Source organism: Pichia membranifaciens (assembly GCF_001661235.1).
Source record: "Pichia membranifaciens NRRL Y-2026 unplaced genomic scaffold PICMEscaffold_5, whole genome shotgun sequence".
NCBI lineage: Eukaryota > Fungi > Ascomycota > Pichiomycetes > Pichiales > Pichiaceae > Pichia > Pichia membranifaciens.
The window spans coordinates 905,657-922,284 of record NW_017566986.1 but is presented as its reverse complement, the minus strand read 5'-3'; the positions used below and the strand labels follow the sequence as shown (position 1 = coordinate 922,284).

Here is a 16,628-nt window from a genome sequence, read left to right as displayed (position 1 = left end):
CGTCCATCTTCTTTCAGTGTGTCCCGCCCTTCCTGCGCACGCTCCCTCCCTCCCCGTCTCCCTCCCGCTCCTCGCAGACGTCCGTTCATTGGGTGAGGCCTTCCTGTGCGCATGTACCCGGGTCCACGCCTGCGCCCGTGCTGCAGCTGACGTCAGCACATTTCTCCCTCTCCCCCTGTCCGTCCACTTACGTCAGCACGGCATAATGAGGCTCAGCGCGTGCCTTCTTCTCTCTCTGCCGGATCGGCTCTCTCCTTCTGCATGCCTGTATGTCTCTCCCCCGCCCCGAGAAACGGGTCTAACCATATTTGTCCAACGGGCTCTCCCTGTGCTGCCCCCCCAGCAAGGCTTCCCGCTCCTGTGATCCGCCATTTGGCCTCAGCGAGCTCTGCCGCAGTGCCCCCTGTCGGAAAGATGCCCCGGTTTTTGTGCTGAGCTCTCCGGCTGCGTCGTGCCATCTGCAAGGCCGTATAAAGAGCCCTGTGTGTCCGCAGCTGACTGGATCCACGAGGTGCTGATACGGACTGGTGGTGCTTCTGCCTGTTTCGATTTGCTTCGAATTATTGGGTTTCTAGGAGCCAGTCTGCAGTCTGCTGTGTTCCCGCTAGGAGTTTCTGTCTGTACTTCTTTGTTCGTGCCATACATGTTCAGAGCACCGGAACAACCATTCTCAGCGACAACACACACAGCAACAATAACAACATCAGCAGCAGCATTGGCAGCAGCAACAATAGGATCCCCAGCACCAGCACTTGTCGTCGCCGTCGTTGTCGTAGTTACCTTCCAGCGGAACCAAGACGTCTATCTCCACAAAGACCGTTTCCTCTTCTCAGCCTAGCACTTTCGTTTTACAGCTCCTCCCTCTGTGTGGTCCCCGCCAGCGCAGAAAACACTCTATCCGATTCTCATCATGAGGTTGCCACAAATTACTTCCGATTTAGCTCTCTACGAGAAAGAGTTCAAGAGCAAGCTGCGCTTCAAGACTTCTTTTCTCAATTCAAGCAGCGATAACAGCCATAAGGCTAGCATTGCTGGGAAGGCCCATGCAAAGGCTGCACAGCCAAAATATGATTCCCTTGGGGAAACCAATACCGTCCTTCCGAGCAATGATGGCATGCAGCAGCAGCATAGCAAGGTTTCGTCATGCTCAAATGGTTGCAATAGTGGCACCAATCTAGATGAGAACGCTAGAGCAAACAGCACAACGAGCTCGGATCAGGATCCGGCCGCTCACTACAGCTACAGCTACAACTACAACTACAACTACAACTTAGGCAGTGGTCAGAACAACATGTATGACAATGCCTACTCTTTGAGCTCAGTTCCGAAAACAATCGCGGTTTTGAACAACAACGTTATCAATAGCTTCAACTCTGACCCTTCGTCAAACCAGGATTATTTTGACATGAGCTTTGATGACCATGTCGACTATGACTACGTCGACACTGACAGCACCGCTACTAACTCTCATTGCAACGATTGTTTGCATTATTCCTACAACAAAAATAATTTCTTGATCAACAACACAGCATTCATCCAATCTTTCTCTTCTCTTAATTCTTCCTTGGATGCTGGCTCCTCGCCGCCAATCTCAAGATCCAGTTCTCCAATGAAGAATTTGGCTTTGAACTATAACTATAGTCGTATCGATTCAATATTATCCGAAGGTAGTCTCCAATCCCAGACACAGATCAACAAACTTAAGAAGCGGAAAATCGAAAATAGTTCAGACCCTTTCTCCACTCCCTTCAGTTTTGATTCATCAATGAATCTATTGGGTCTTGCCAAGGATGAGTCGCTTTCCCATTATAACTTCCAGTTATCACCCTTTTCAGAAGATAGATTGAAGTTGATCAAGAATTTAACTTTGAAAGAATACATGGATAACATCTCTGTAGACTCAATCTTGTCTCTCTTCACTTGTCAAAACCTTAAAATCAAAATAGACATTTTGAAAAAAACGATAAGCTTGAGTGACGATTCAATTCTGATTAACCATTCCAATTTAGAAAAACCCTGGTTACTTCAGATGAAGCTTTCCGATATCAACAATATTTTAGATCCTAGCAACGGTGACACAAATTACTTCCAATTATACAAATGTCTTATGATCGATTTCATCATTATGCTATCCTTGATAGACTCGACTATTGCATATATTGTCCATAACTATCATGCTTTCTTTGCACCCCTCTTGTACCCGCAATCAGAAGATGAGATTCTTAAAAAGTTTTACGAATCTATGGACGTCAATGCTATCAACGAGATCAGAACACATTGCCCTTTGAACTCCTTTGATTCGGATCTCTTAGATAGATTGGCCTATTTATTATGGAAAACAGAAGACCCTTCAGTCTGCAATCAATTCCGGCAATTATTTGAGTAATCAATAGATGACCTTTTCCGCATTGCAATTTATTGAAAGGCTCGCTTTTCCTCTCTGTTATATTTTACATGTTTTTTCTTAGACTCAATATCTCTCTCAATTACATTTCTGTTTGGTTTCTGGTTCGGAGTGCTCTATATATATTTTCCTGACCTCTTTTTTGCATTATTCGTTGGTTATCCCTTTTACGTTCCCCAATTCAAGCTCGTGTGCAGTCCTCAGTTGTACTTTCACTTTCGATACAATTTATACCTTATAAATAACCCGATATAGTTAGAGCCCACTTTTTAATAGAATTGAATTTATTTATTTCTCTGTCCGTAAATTTGTCTTTTTCTCTGCCTTAATGTGAATATTGTCATAGCCAGAGCGCCACATATTAACCTCCCCCACGTATCAAATCCTTTGGTGAAATTTCTCTATCAGAAAAGTCTATGAGCGACCACGACTGAAAAAAATTGAGCTTCTTATCAACAAATCAACTAAAGGTTCATCCGATTCATGCTCGCACGATTTAAGGAACGCCCTGCTCCCTCATGAAAGACATGAAGTGTATCTTGATATACCTCCGTAATACATTATCAGACATACTTATTGCTATAACATGCTGGAAGAGTGGCTTTATCGACGAGTAAGTCCTTTCCAGTCTTCCCCTTCTCACCTCTTTGCCCATCCCGATTCCAACCGATATACTAACATATTCTCCTTTAGTTGATTACCTCGCCTCGGTTTCATTACTATGTCCGTGTTTTCCATGCAATGGTGAATAATCTTCCTCCACCACAACCTCCAAGACATATGCGTGGGCCGCAGCTAAAGACTGGAAAAGGAAAGGTATATAATGCCACCACTTTTAAGCCGACAACTGCGCAAAAATGGAATGCGTACCTCAAAATTTGGAAAGAGGAAATGAAAGACTCTTTTCTCTTCCGGAAATGATCTATTAATATTCAATCAGCTGTTTATAAAAATTAAAAGAATTGTTTAAATTATATATAGAATATACACCGTGTACATTTATAGTATTACACAAAATATTAGAATTGGGAAGTAGAGAAGGGAATTGAAATTAAGCTAAAAAAACAAGCAGGTATATGTATTAGAATGCTGTTTTGACCACACTAAATTCATCGCTTGGCCTTTTGAATGACGAAGTTGAAGCCAAAGCAACATTATCCGGTAGCGCTAGCACCATGTGATTGTTGTTATGATTGACGAACTCACTTATGACAACATTCTCTTGGTACATACGGATCTTGTAACAATCTCTCACATTAGAAATGACTTTGAGAAAATTCCATGTGACAGCAAATGGACCAATCGAGCTAACAATATACGTTGGACTACCTCCTTCACTAGTCTCGTTGAAGGCAGCAATGGAGAACGACGTTTGAAGCCCATATCTTTGTTTGACATACGCCATATGTTCCGGTTTAAGATTCAATCTTCTGGGCATTGGCTTGTCCTTCACACTGAATGATCTTTCAAATCCAAGCTTCCCTTCAAATTTACCATCTTTGATTTGAACATCAATCAACAAAATGTAAGAGGCACACGTGGCCAACAACCATCTACCATTGGCCGATATATCCAACCCAATAATTTCGTCTCCTAAAGCCGGTAGCAAGGTTTTTGCATTTTTACCCAGTTGATCATATAGCCTGATCTCACCATTTTTACTTGCCACAGCAATATAACCACCACCAGTAGTGGAAACTTGCTTGAAATTTGTCTTTCCCTTATAAGCTTTGATTGCATCATCAGAAACAAATCCTGCACTCATTCTTGGATCTACCCGGAAAAGAGACTGAGAGCTAACACCCAAAAATGTCATATCGGCAGCCAGATCTCCAAACTTTCGATTTGTAGTAAAATTTTCAACATTCACATCTTTATCGTCTTTTTCCAATTTCCAATCTTCGACAACCCTACCATACTCCAAATCAACCTTGTGTAAGCTGTTCATCGCACTCTTATCTTGGACAATCATTGTTCTGTCGTTATCCATTAGCATCATCTTACTGGGTATTAGCTCTTTCTTTGCATTTCTCGAATGTGATAGTTTGTTAATAGCAGCCGTAAACTCAATACCAGAATCTGTTGTTTTGAAAATCCCAATCTTGTTGGCCCTTGAAATGAAAGCTCTGTCTGTGCTCAACCCCAATACCAACCCTGAATTTTTACTAACTTTGTTGAACTCTCTTTCGTTTTCATCATCAGATTCATCTGAGTCATCCAAGTCCACGTATTTTTTTCTCCCTTTGAACTTGAAGGAGGAAGTCCCTGTGATATCCTCAACTTCTGGTTGCTCACTATCAGAATCTTCAGTTTCCTCGTCAGCTTGGCTCAAATCATCATCAATATCCATCATATCCAATGAATCGATCAAGTATTGCTCGTCTTCCTTTCTCGTGGGCCACGTGGTTTCATTCCTATTCTGCCAATGAAGTTTCATATACGTAGCTTGAAAACCCTCATAGGTGGTTCTATCTTCAAACTTCAAAAGCCAAGTGGTTGCTGAAGTTTTGGTATACAAATTGAAAAGAAAAGCAAATTGCTCAAATTTGAAAGTAGGATCAAGTTGATCATTAATCAAAGACACGGCATAAATTGTACTATTGTCCTCCTCTCTTACTTCGAAGCAGTAATTCCAGTTTGAAAGCTCATAAAGTAAGACCAGAGATTGATTGGAGACAGATTCGAAAGCTTGTGCTTCTGCACTATATGAATAAACCTTACATGGAAAATCACGTATGAGAACCCTATTAGTCTTTTGAACGGAAAATATAGCCGTTTGCGGCGACTCCGAAGCATCAACAAAGTTGTTTTCGTCCTCTTCTTCGTCCTCGTAGCTGGTGGCATTCATATTATAGGACAGATTACGATGCTCAACTCTTTCTTCTAATTCATCTTCTTCATCGTCACTTTCTCCCTCTTCAGCAAACTCTACTTCGTCTTCTATATTTCTTTTAGGAGTCAATAGCTCATCCATATTCAAGTTACTCGATATAGAGGGGGTATTTGCTGAGTTAAGGCAATTATCAAAAAGCTGATTCCTGTCAACAATGAATTCTTGCACATCTTTCAAGCTTAGATTGGCACTAGACTTTTGGTATTTTCTTTCATATTTGCATTTGTAGATGGCAGTCATGAACTGTTCTATTGTATCGTTAGGAACGGTTGATGTTATTCTGTACTCAAACATGTCGCCCAAATCTCCTTCCATATCTCTCCAAGAAATAATTTTCTGAGAATATCTTTCAAATAGACAAAGGTTCAAGCTTGAATCAATAAGAAAAGACTTCAAGACGTTTGACTCATTTTCAAAAAAATTGTCGTTGACATCAGAATCTCCATTATCATCATCACTCGAAGACTCTGAGTCCGAAGGGTTACCCTTCCACACAACTAGTTGATAATCAAATTGATGGTTGGTTTCTCTGACAGTCAATATTGCATCGTTATAAAGGCACTCGTTCTCAGATTTGGGGGAGGATGGAGAACGTAACAAATAAAGCTGTCCAGAAGGAATCATGCTTGACTCGTCTGTTGGATATTTGTTGTGGTTCATAAAAAAACGCTTCACTATGTTCATGTCTCTTCTGAATCACGCTTTCCCTATTATTTATAGTCAGCCTTTTGACGGTGGCTTGACTATTAATTAACCTTCGAAAAAAGAGTTGCCACTCTTAGAACTGGATCCACTTTGTTTAATACACGAAAAACTGAAAACAAGTCTCCCCAGGCTGTGAGGGAAAAAATTTCTAACGATAAGAATTTTTAACTCTTCTCCTCAGGAGAGTTTCATGGTTGCCTGGATTTGCTGCTGTTCTTGGGAGAGATCCAATATATAAAGGCAAGCACAGGATGCTCACTCTAAATACAATATCAAGACGATGTCTGCATATTTCACGGATGGTGCACAAGTTTGATAGCAAACGACCAACTTCGTGGAATCTTCCTGATTTAGACAAATTACCTGGTGGGTTCAGAGGAAAAGTGTACAACAAGAAAGATTGGAATGAGTACTTGGACCAAAACACAGCCACTTTGGACAATGAAATCAATGGCTCGAAACCATCTATTTCACAGGGGAAAGCTCCTCCGGCCGGATGGCGAAAAAATTCTTCCCTTCCACAATGGTTGAAAAACAAATATGCATTGAAAGAAAAAGCAATGAAAGTGGATCTTTCAAATGTCAAACGACTAAGTCCCACTACTGCCAAGGCTATCAGAAAGCTGCATGATGAATTCCCTGAAGAGCTACCAAACGAGAAGTTAGCAGAATTCTTCAAAGTGTCCCCTCTTGCAATAGCCAAGATATTAAAGTCCAGATGGACTCCTTCTGAAAAAGAGTTTGAGAAGTCAGAGAAGAGATGGGAGAAATACGTTACGAAACAAGTTTCTAGGAAAATGGTTGAATCGAAGTTTACAGAATTCATTGAAGAGACTGAACGTAGGATCAAAATGGAAATGCCACCTTTTTTCAAGCAGCAGCTTCATGAGCACTACATGAAGCATGGTATTGACCACGTCAAAAACGATTTCGAAGAGCTAAACAGGGCAAGGATAGAGAGGGAAAAGCTAAAAGATGGGAAGCTATCCAACTACCTCAACTCCGCCATGGTTGACGAAAATCATAAAATCCCAGAATAAAATTTAATGACCTTCTTACTTATAAACATTGTACATACACTTCAGTATATATACCTTTTAAGCAGCAACCTGCTACCTGACTAAAATTCATCTTGAATCAATGACACTTTTCAAATAATCTAGGTTGTCGTTCAATATATCTAGGTAGTTGAATTTGACTACTTTGTCATCATCCCTCCCAACCTTGATATGATAGAGAGGTTTCTTGAAAAGCATTTCTCGTGGATGATCCGACGTCACAACCTCCAAGTATGTCTTGAACTGCCGGATCTGGTATAGTAAAGAATTCATGTCACGATCTCCGTGGCTGTATCCGGAGTTTGACAGCTGTGTGTATTCTGGGACTTTTAGCTCCTTAAGCCTGTCTCTCAAGGTTTGTAGGCTCTGTGTGAGTCGAGATGAGCTATGGTTTATTTTGCAATTCAACTCATTGAATGTGGAATGATCACTTTCCATTTTTGCATCTTCCGAAAATCTCACCCCCTTACCACTTCCATCAAATTTGGATTTTGGTTTATAAAACGATCCTAAACTGTCCTTATTGAATTGCTCCGTATCGTACTGCTTCATCTCTTCCACTATTATGTCATCCGAAGAAACTGTACGATCAACCAGTGTTTTGCCGTTGTACGAAACATTGATACACGGTGGGTTTTTAACCGATTTTTTCAATCTGTTATGCAAGGCTTTCAATTGGACATACGCCGAGTTTTGTAGCTCAAATCGCCGTTTTAATGTAGTTGATAAGGCCGGCCCTATCACATACTTGGCTATGAAGAAAATCACTAACGTTGCCAAAAGTGTTGTCCTTGACAAGACTCTCACATATCTCACCACGGGGTGAGTTGGCGACCTCAGTGGGGCCAGCACCGAATCTTCTGGAAAGGCAATCACTGGAATCTTGGACATTCTTGCTCTGCTCAGTGTTCGCCGAGTAGGGGTTAGTGCTTAGAACGAGCCTCGTACACAAGATCACAATACCCCTTTTGTTCTCACTGGATGACGATAAGTCCTGACTGCAACACTTAGCGCTGATATTTTTCGAGCAGCGATCGCCACTTGCACCGATAATCAGATTCGAAAGGATTATTAAACAACTATCCAACAGAATGTCTACTTACATTTAAAACAACGGTCAGCCGAGGTGGTCCAGAACCTTGCGCAAGAAGGTCTCAGTGGTGCGATCTCCCTTATGCTCGTACGCAATGAGTAGAAGGTTCTCTCCATATATGTCGATCCCTTTCTCCGCCTCTTCTACGAGGTTCGTCATGTTGTTATCGCTTTCGTCAGACTTCGGCTCTTGAATAAAGCCAAAGAACCCTGACTCCACCTTGTTTTCGTCATTCTCCGTCTTCGTTTCTATCCTTTTCTTGTACCCCTTGACGGCGATAGTGGCTGGTTTCCTGTTGAAAATGAGACTCAGCATCTGTAATTCAGTGGCCGACTGGTCTGAATCATTAATTTGCGCCAAACTTACAGGCCACTTGGTTTTAATGCTATCTCCAACAACCCAACGAGCAAACATAACCAGCAAGATGCTCACCAATTCATAAGACAATTCGGCAGAAATCTGAGAATCCTGAATCAGCGACTTGAGTTCCTCGTATAGGTAATCAACAGCCAAGTTCTGGGACAATAGCAAGGACCAAACCTGAGCCAGTTCAAACTCGGGATGTTCCTGTTTGTCTTTCTCATTGGGAGAAACAAACTTTATAATATTGCGGCAACTTTGATCGAGTGTTAACTTACCAGCTGATATCTGCTCATCTAGTTTCACTTGAGGAAAATTCAAAGATATTTTCTCCTTCTCTGTTTCCTTTACTAGTTTTATGATCACCTGGATATCAATGCTGTCCGAAGTATTGGTCTCCAATAGTTGCTGGAGCACTTTTTCTAGAATTGCATCCATCTTAGGTTCTTTTCCGCCATTCTTCCATTTCAAGTTGCAGATTTCTTCAATAACGTAGGCCATCCATCCAACCAAAAATTTTTGGTGCATGTATTCTAATCCTCCCATAAGAGTATCATCATCGAGCCACCCCATGTTGTTACAAATAATTGCTTCGTTGACTATGCGTGGTATCAACTGAGAATAGTCAAGTGGAGTACTAAGTTTGATCAAACTATCGGAAATACCGTCGACATTGGAGGGATCAAACATTGACGAAATCCATTTATTCACTATTTCATCGTCAAGCTTAGTTTCCTGAAATGGATTCCCATCTTTTGTGTCTTTATCATATATGAGTCCTGTATTTTTCAAAAGTGAAAGTGTTTTTGGAATTGCGCTCAAGTCACATTCTTTCAAAGTTAATGCATATCTAGCTATTATGAATTGCGAGAAAACTAAAATGGTGGATAAGTCACTAAAATAGTCTTGGGCATTGGAAGAATCATCACCTGGAATGTCTAAGTCCATCATTAGGTCTGGCTGGTTGGATTGATCGAGGTACCTTTCCTCAGTATTCATGCCAGCGTTTTCTGGAGTTTGCGTGACTTGGTTCTCTAAAAATTTCAGTAGAGGTATTAAAAGCTTGTATGGCGAAGAATAAAGTAATAAATTGTCCAAAACATCAAAGTTGAGCGATGCAGATATTAGCAATCTGCGTAATCTCAAAGTGTCCCCTGTCAGCATAAAAGAATCAAGAGACTCCATAAACAAATCGCAAAACTTATGCTTCAACCTGATGGATTTGTTGACCTTTTTCACAAAGTCAACAATACCAGTCTCTTCAATGGACGTAAATTCAGGATTACATTCGATAAACTTATAAGTGTAATTTTGGTTAAGTTCCTCTATTGTATAAGACTGCTCGCGTTGGTCATCAGTTAATAATTTGTTCCCTTTTTCAAATTCGAGGACGTTTTCCCGAAGAAGTTCTAATTCTATCATGTTTGTTTGTAACTCAAACAAAAGATTGGTGTCGGATGTGAAAAATTCAGATTCATCGTTTGATAAGGTTTCAAAAACTTTCTCTAACTTATTCTGGTTTATTTTAAGAACATACTTCAAAAACCAAGGAATCTTACATACAAGATACTCCCTAAATATTGCTTTATTCCTCGAGTTGGAGATTTTAATGCACTGTATTATACCTGACAATAATTCCATTGACAAACTCGAAACACTTTCCATCGTCGAGACGTTTGACAAACTGATCAAATTTTTGAAATCAATGATAAATTGATCATTCAAATTTACAAACTCTATGGTGATTTTTTGAGATAGCCAGATAATTTTCTTGATTTTGAGCAATTTAATGTTATCCTTTTCACTCAACTTAGCAGGTTTCCTTTTGGAAAAATTCAAGGAGTCGACTAATTCAGAGCCTTGAAGATGTGATGGGTCATTAGAGCTGAATCCAAACTTGACAGATGATTTCACATATTCGCCGAGATAAAAGTTGAGCGGCTTGTAAGCGTCATGCAATGACTTTGCGTTCAACCACTCCATAAATTCCGTAGTCGATTGAACAAAATTCTCATCTAGCTTGAATTCCGTGGTCGTTTGAACAAAGTTCTCATTCAACTTGAATGCATTGGAAACTTTGAATATGTTTATTAAGATTTTCACAAACAGATTTGAAATTCGGGTAAATTCCTCGGATTCAACAAAGTTGGAAACTAGATACTTAGAGTATGCGGAAAGACAGTTCAACACCAAGACATTTTGAGCGTAATTTTTCCATGGGAACTTCTCTGCCGTCTGATTTATGAACAGGAGTACCGAATGCTGGTCATTAAATTTGAGTTTCTCAGATACAACTGAAAAAAAATTGATAAACTCCTCGAAGTTATTCTCTAAATCTGACCCGACCAATATCTCAAAAATGTAGCTTCTTTGGAGGTAGTTGTCTCCACTGTCTATGTACAAGGGTGTGGTATCTATCCTCCCGTTGTTTGTGTTGGCTTGTTTCTTTTCAAAATCTCTGAAAAGCTTGGCGAATGTGGTGGGTGGATACTGCCTTTCGAGCGAGATCTTCAGCAGATTACTAAAAGTTGGTTCCATACTAGATGTCTGCTGGATCTAAACGCATAAGCCCTTCTGTAATTGCTTATTGTTAACACGTACGGCTTACAGTAAAGCCCTCCTAACTCTATCCAATCTCAATTATAAGAACTGAAATGCTATATAAAAAATACTATGTACAATATTGATTTTCCCATCGAACGCGAACTAAAATGTTCCGATCAACCAGGGAAAAGAAACTTACCCCAAGAGCCGAACCAGTATTCTAGCACAACATCACGGACCGTTCCCGGCATTCTGGAAAAGGCATCCATAGGGACGGCAATTTCTTCTGACCGCTTCAAACAAAGAGTTGAACCTTCTTTGTCACCCAGGTGCTGGAACATTGTAGACAAATTCATGAACCCCATTTTGGCGATTTTTGCAGAGTTGAAGTTCATGGTTGCATACATGCTCGAAACTTGGGCTGATTCTTTGGCAAACTCGATTGACTTATCGTACTTCTTCTCAAACCATAGTAACTCACTAATCTGCATATTTATCAAGGGTATCTTTTCGAATCTCAACTCCATGAGTCTCTTTTCACTTTTGTTCGAAAGAACTTTGGTGTCCCTTTTGAAAATATCATTTGAGTTGAACTGGGAATCTAGAGTAGTGAATTCAGAGTCTAGAGACCTTAGCTCTGATAAAAGAATATTTAAGGCCTTATTGACGTACTTTGGGTCTCTTGTTTCCGAGTAAAACGAGCACAAATCAAGCAACGAGTTTGTGAGGTTGTTGGATGAAATTTCGTCTGGTGGAACTATTGCTATGTCTTTAGACTCAAGGTGTTTGTGAGAATACTCGTTTTCAATAACCAAACGAATCGAATCATAATATTTCTGTTCTACCTCCGCAAAACAATGTCCACTGAACTTGAGCAGGTCCGCTTGTATTCTTAACGCCTTGTTTTTCAAGGCATATGTTGACACCGTCTGATGAGAGACGGATTCGTAGTGATTGATTAGGTCGAAAGCCCTTTGGATGACAAATTGGACCTCCTCATGATTCCTTTCGTCACGCGTCAAGGCATATCTAAGAAGCAAGTCACAGTAAACCGAAATATACTTCAAGTTCTTTTTGTCGTTGAACCAGGTATCGAGTTCACTTGTGTCCAAGAGCACCTTACTGATCTCAACATTATCATCATCCATACTGTACAAAATCCCGTTATCTCTAGCCAAGGCTTTCAGAGTATTATAGTAGTCCGTATTCGCTGCATTTTCGTCAAGCTTTATGTATTCGTTGACTAGACCCGTTTTGAACTCGGTATTTGTCGAAAATCCAAACTGCCAGCATGAAGGCTGCAACCCGTCTAGATAGATATTCGTGAGAATCGCGAGCATGACGTTGAAAAAGAAGTTCAGGATAGTGAAAATGACCAAAAATAACACAACCCTATACTTCCACTGGCTGCTCCCCGACTCCTTCAACATATTTCTGAAAATTTTGATGTTTGTGCCGACCTTCCAGAACTCTGCATGTTTAGGCACCGAGGAATGAAAACACCTCACGCCAGACAAACCGACAGCACCTATAATTCTGCTCTGTTGTCGACTAGTGTGAAACAGAGGTTTATTCACAACGCTTCTTTGCAGCGAATAATATCGAAATGAAGCATCGAGAGGTTTTGGATGTTCCAATAAAAAACGTGATGTTAGGGGAGAAAATCCAAACCTTAGAGATCTTTTCAAACTTGGAAGCACACCCAGTCCTATCCTGTCAAATCTCATTTTCCACTTTCCCTACTGTCGCATGGAGACCGTCTGTTAGCACCTCTCCTGAGCTAGTTTACCTCCCACTTCTCCTATCATATTTCGCAAAGTATCATGTACTTGCACAAAAAGACGTTTCCACGTTTCGGGGTCGATCGACTTCTCGGAGCTTTTTTTCCTGTTTTCGCATTTTCAGTCTTTTTTTGTTGCACATGCAGGCACGTGTGGGGACTCCGAAAACGGAAATCTAGAGATGGCTATCTGCAACGGATCCCTTAACCAGGCACAGCAATGAAGGGGGCACGTTCTTTGGCCGGGAATCTTCACATGCTAGAGGCTTTTGATGAGGATGTTATGTGACCATAGGATTTGTTTTATTTAAGGAGAATGTGTTTTCCAAACTGAAGTTTGGTCCCAAATATGGGTGCAGCTTTGGAGGAAAGACTAGAAAAAGGAGTCGCTGAAAGTAGGCTTTTATCACCCACCAATAATGGAAGCTGTCAACTCTACGCTACGGAACGCGTTTCTAACAGCGCCAGAATCCTATTTCCCGAAGTACTCACTGACAATTCTGGTTGCCCTTTTGGCAGGCTTGAGCGTCATACTGTTGAATACATCGGCAAAAACTCTGCTGCTATTCTGCTATCATTGCTTTGTCGCTCCGTTTACTGGATCGGCTAAAAAGAAGGCAAACGCCACAATAGACCAGCAGTCTACCTTGGAGTCATTCTATGAGGCACAGGCAAAAATCTATGACGCTACCAGACCATACTTGTTGAAAGGTAGAGAGCAATCTTTGCAGCTAGCCATCGCCAACTTGCAGAAGAAGAAGGATTTGGTGTGGGTCGACGTTGGAGGCGGCACCGGATGGAACGTGGAGTACATGAACAGTTTAGTAGGTTTATCGGCAAAGTTCAAAGCCGTTTACATTGTCGATCTCTCCCCCTCGTTGTTGGGAGTTGCCAAAGAAAGGTTTGAGAGATTGGGTATTACCAATGTCCACTGTATCCTCGAAGATGCATGTACATTCCGCGTTCCCCATGATTCTGTTGACCTAATCACAATGTCCTATTCATTGTCAATGATCCCTACTTTCCATTCTGCGATTGACCACCTACAGCAGTTGCTGCACAAGAACGGTGTGATTTGCTGTGTTGACTTTGGTGTTCAATCTTGTGAAACCACCACAGGTAGAGTCAATACAGTGGGTGGTTTGGCTAACAGACATATTCCATGGGCTTTTAGAACCTTCTGGAGAGTCTGGTTTGAAACAGATAGAGTGTTTTTGGATCCTGCCAGAAGAGATTATTTGGAATATCGATTTGGAACCTTGAAGTCGCTAAACTTGTGCAACAAAAATCTGGGTAATATTCCTTACTACATTTGGCTAGGCTGCGATAAGGATAGATCACCTGCACTTTTGCACAGAGTGAATGCATTAGCAACTGAGTCTCCTTATCTGGCGCCTCAGGATGCTCTGGAAGCCAAAAAGGATTTAAAAACTAGTAAAGGCCATGAAGCAGCAATGAGCAATCAAATTAGAAACCTTCCATACCCATCGTTGTATTATCAAGAAGACATATATCGTGTCTACTATGATGAAATGAGACCTGAGTACAACCAGTTCAATAACGACTATATTTATGCTTTTACGTGGGAAGACCCCAGAGAGGATGATAAGATATTGAATTTCAAATCAAGTGATACCGTTCTAGCAATCACCTCTGCTGGAGACAATGTTTTGTCGTATGCACAACTTCCAAACGCACCAAGAAGAATACACTGTGTTGATTTGAATCCGTGTCAGGGTCATCTGATGGAATTGAAGTTGGCTGCTTTCAAGTCTCTCACGAAAGAAGAGGTTTGGCAGCTGTTTGGTGTCGGCAAAATTGAAAACTTCAATGACCTTCTAATCAACAAAATGTCGCCACATATGTCATCTAATGCTTTACAATACTGGTATGCAAAAGGTCCTCAAACTTTTGATGTCAAAGGCAGAGGCCTATATGATACAGGATTTTCCAAATGGGCATTGAGAATGGCTAGTTATCTGTTCTATTTGACAGGAGTGAAGGACGATGTCGATGAATTATGCTCAGCAAAAACAATGAAACAGCAAAAGCAAATTTGGGATGCAAAAATCAAGCCGACATTATTGAACCCTATCGTCTCCAAACTTCTGGTAGGAAATCCTCTTTTCCTATGGAAAGCATTAGGTGTCCCTGCTAACCAAGCTGCTATGATGGGCAATTCTGTTTTGAAATATGTTAAAGACACTTTTGAGCCAATGGTTGATCGGTCGCTAATCTCAACAGATAACTACTTTTACTACCTCTGCTTGCAAGGTCAATACTCTAAAAACAATTGTCCTGACTACTTGACTTCCCATGCTTTCAAAACTTTCTCACGTAAGGAAGACAGCCCACTAAATCGTATCAGAATCCATACTGATTTCCTCAATGACGTCTTTTCACGTTTAACACCTGGCTCACTTACAATTGCTATCATTATGGACCATATGGATTGGTTCTCTGAAGATGGTACCGATGCTGATACTGAAATAGCTGCCCTATATCACGCCTTAGGTTCAGGAGGAAGAGTTATGTTAAGATCAGCATCGGAACACCCATGGTATATCTCAAATTTTGAAAAAATTGGTTTTACTTGTGAAGCTGCGGCTGTAAGAACTCCAACACATGCTATTGATAGAGTCAATATGTATGCTTCAACATGGGTCTGTACGAAGATTGGGAAGAGGAGAAACATGAGCACGTTACAATTATAGATGATCTTTTGTAATCTAAATACTTGTCCTTCTAGTAATTAAATGAATATAACGAACCAAAGAGCCTGACTTCACCAGACATAAATAAAATTCTAGAAGGTTTCTTCAAAATCTTCTTATAAGGTGAGTCAACGAAGGGGGTAAAATGAAGTCTAACTAGCATTGCAAAAGATAAGAGAAAGTTGTTGAAGTCTATTTATTCTTGATGGAATAACCATTCTTTGTGGTATCTTATATAGAACTATGTTGTAATCTAGCTATTCTATTATGAATATCCATTGTATATGTTCACTTTTTCTTATGTTTGTTGCTTATTAATTTATAACTAATATAACTAGCCTACAAACTAATATTCTCAAACATAAATACAAGGGACAAACCTCTTGTATTTATACACTTACACCTTCGGTTAAACTTGCCATTATTCATTTATCATGGCGGCTAACTTTCCAGTTTTAGATTACTTAAGATGCCTTATCATGATAAGACTCTTATCTCTTATCACTCAATCCTTATTGGCCTCGGCATCTTATCTCAACCCTAAGATACCTTATCATGATAAGATTCTTATCTCTTATCCCTCGATCATGATTGGCTTCGGCATCTTATCTCAACAAACTAAAATAAGTTATTTACAAACTGATACTTCCAAACATAGGGATAAACCTCTTGTATTTATATACTTATCACTTTGGTTAATCATTCCAGTTTTAGATTAATTTAATGCCTTGGCTACATAAGATTCTTTCTTTATTTTGCAAACCTTATTCTCATCTGATCTTGTTGAGATAAGATGCCGAAGCCAATCATGATCGAGTGATAAGAGATAAGAGTCTTATCATGATAAGGCATCTTAAGTAATCTAAAACTGGAAAGTTAGCCACCATGATAAATGAATAATGGCAAGTTTAACCGAAGGTGTAAGTGTATAAATACAAGAGGTTTGTCCCTTGTATTTATGTTTGAGAATATTAGTTTGTAGGCTAGTTATATTAGTTATAAATTAATAAGCAACAAACATAAGAAAAAGTGAACATATACAATGGATATTCATAATAGAATAGCTAGATTACAACA

At 40.2% G+C, this 16,628-nt stretch overlaps 10 protein-coding genes across 10 annotated transcripts; 5 read left to right on the top strand and 5 right to left on the bottom strand.

Moving 5' to 3' along the window:
• Nucleotides 1-358: 358 nt before the first annotated feature.
• On the bottom strand, nucleotides 359-946 carry PICMEDRAFT_17760 (hypothetical protein). Its single transcript, XM_019161729.1, has one exon. The coding sequence runs from the start codon at nucleotides 643-645 to the stop codon at nucleotides 379-381; it is 267 nt and encodes an 88-aa protein (XP_019016390.1). The 5' UTR covers nucleotides 646-946; the 3' UTR covers nucleotides 359-378.
• On the top strand, nucleotides 911-2,386 carry PICMEDRAFT_13004 (hypothetical protein; the record flags this gene model as incomplete). The annotated part of the gene is made up of 1 exon (XM_019159995.1): nucleotides 911-2,386. One exon carries the CDS (start codon nucleotides 911-913, stop codon nucleotides 2,384-2,386), a length of 1,476 nt encoding a protein of 491 aa, XP_019016389.1.
• A 556-nt stretch (nucleotides 2,387-2,942) lies between these two features.
• Nucleotides 2,943-3,448, top strand: PICMEDRAFT_17759 (hypothetical protein). Its single transcript, XM_019161728.1, has 2 exons — nucleotides 2,943-3,017; nucleotides 3,098-3,448. The coding sequence occupies exons 1-2, from the start codon at nucleotides 2,991-2,993 to the stop codon at nucleotides 3,323-3,325; spliced, it is 255 nt and encodes an 84-aa protein (XP_019016388.1). The 5' UTR covers nucleotides 2,943-2,990; the 3' UTR covers nucleotides 3,326-3,448.
• PICMEDRAFT_17758 (hypothetical protein) lies at nucleotides 3,387-6,096 on the bottom strand. Its single transcript, XM_019161727.1, has one exon. The coding sequence runs from the start codon at nucleotides 5,979-5,981 to the stop codon at nucleotides 3,486-3,488; it is 2,496 nt and encodes an 831-aa protein (XP_019016387.1). The 5' UTR covers nucleotides 5,982-6,096; the 3' UTR covers nucleotides 3,387-3,485.
• Nucleotides 6,097-6,301: 205 nt separating this feature from the next.
• Nucleotides 6,302-7,042, top strand: PICMEDRAFT_74044 (hypothetical protein; the record flags this gene model as incomplete). Its single annotated transcript, XM_019164661.1, has 1 exon — nucleotides 6,302-7,042. The coding sequence occupies one exon, from the start codon at nucleotides 6,302-6,304 to the stop codon at nucleotides 7,040-7,042; it is 741 nt and encodes a 246-aa protein (XP_019016386.1).
• Nucleotides 7,043-7,129: 87 nt separating this feature from the next.
• Nucleotides 7,130-7,951, bottom strand: PICMEDRAFT_74043 (hypothetical protein; the record flags this gene model as incomplete). The annotated part of the gene is made up of 1 exon (XM_019164660.1): nucleotides 7,130-7,951. One exon carries the CDS (start codon nucleotides 7,949-7,951, stop codon nucleotides 7,130-7,132), a length of 822 nt encoding a protein of 273 aa, XP_019016385.1.
• A 226-nt stretch (nucleotides 7,952-8,177) lies between these two features.
• On the bottom strand, nucleotides 8,178-11,051 carry PICMEDRAFT_74042 (hypothetical protein; the record flags this gene model as incomplete). The annotated part of the gene is made up of 1 exon (XM_019164659.1): nucleotides 8,178-11,051. The coding sequence occupies one exon, from the start codon at nucleotides 11,049-11,051 to the stop codon at nucleotides 8,178-8,180; it is 2,874 nt and encodes a 957-aa protein (XP_019016384.1).
• Nucleotides 11,052-11,233: 182 nt separating this feature from the next.
• On the bottom strand, nucleotides 11,234-12,487 carry PICMEDRAFT_74041 (hypothetical protein; the record flags this gene model as incomplete). The annotated part of the gene is made up of 1 exon (XM_019164658.1): nucleotides 11,234-12,487. One exon carries the CDS (start codon nucleotides 12,485-12,487, stop codon nucleotides 11,234-11,236), a length of 1,254 nt encoding a protein of 417 aa, XP_019016383.1.
• A 68-nt stretch (nucleotides 12,488-12,555) lies between these two features.
• On the top strand, nucleotides 12,556-13,137 carry PICMEDRAFT_169111 (hypothetical protein). The gene has a single exon (XM_019161392.1). The coding sequence runs from the start codon at nucleotides 12,664-12,666 to the stop codon at nucleotides 13,015-13,017; it is 354 nt and encodes a 117-aa protein (XP_019016382.1). The 5' UTR covers nucleotides 12,556-12,663; the 3' UTR covers nucleotides 13,018-13,137.
• Nucleotides 12,862-15,717, top strand: PICMEDRAFT_17755 (hypothetical protein). The gene has a single exon (XM_019161726.1). It carries the CDS (start codon nucleotides 13,257-13,259, stop codon nucleotides 15,549-15,551), a length of 2,295 nt encoding a protein of 764 aa, XP_019016381.1. The 5' UTR covers nucleotides 12,862-13,256; the 3' UTR covers nucleotides 15,552-15,717.
• Nucleotides 15,718-16,628: the final 911 nt, after the last annotated feature.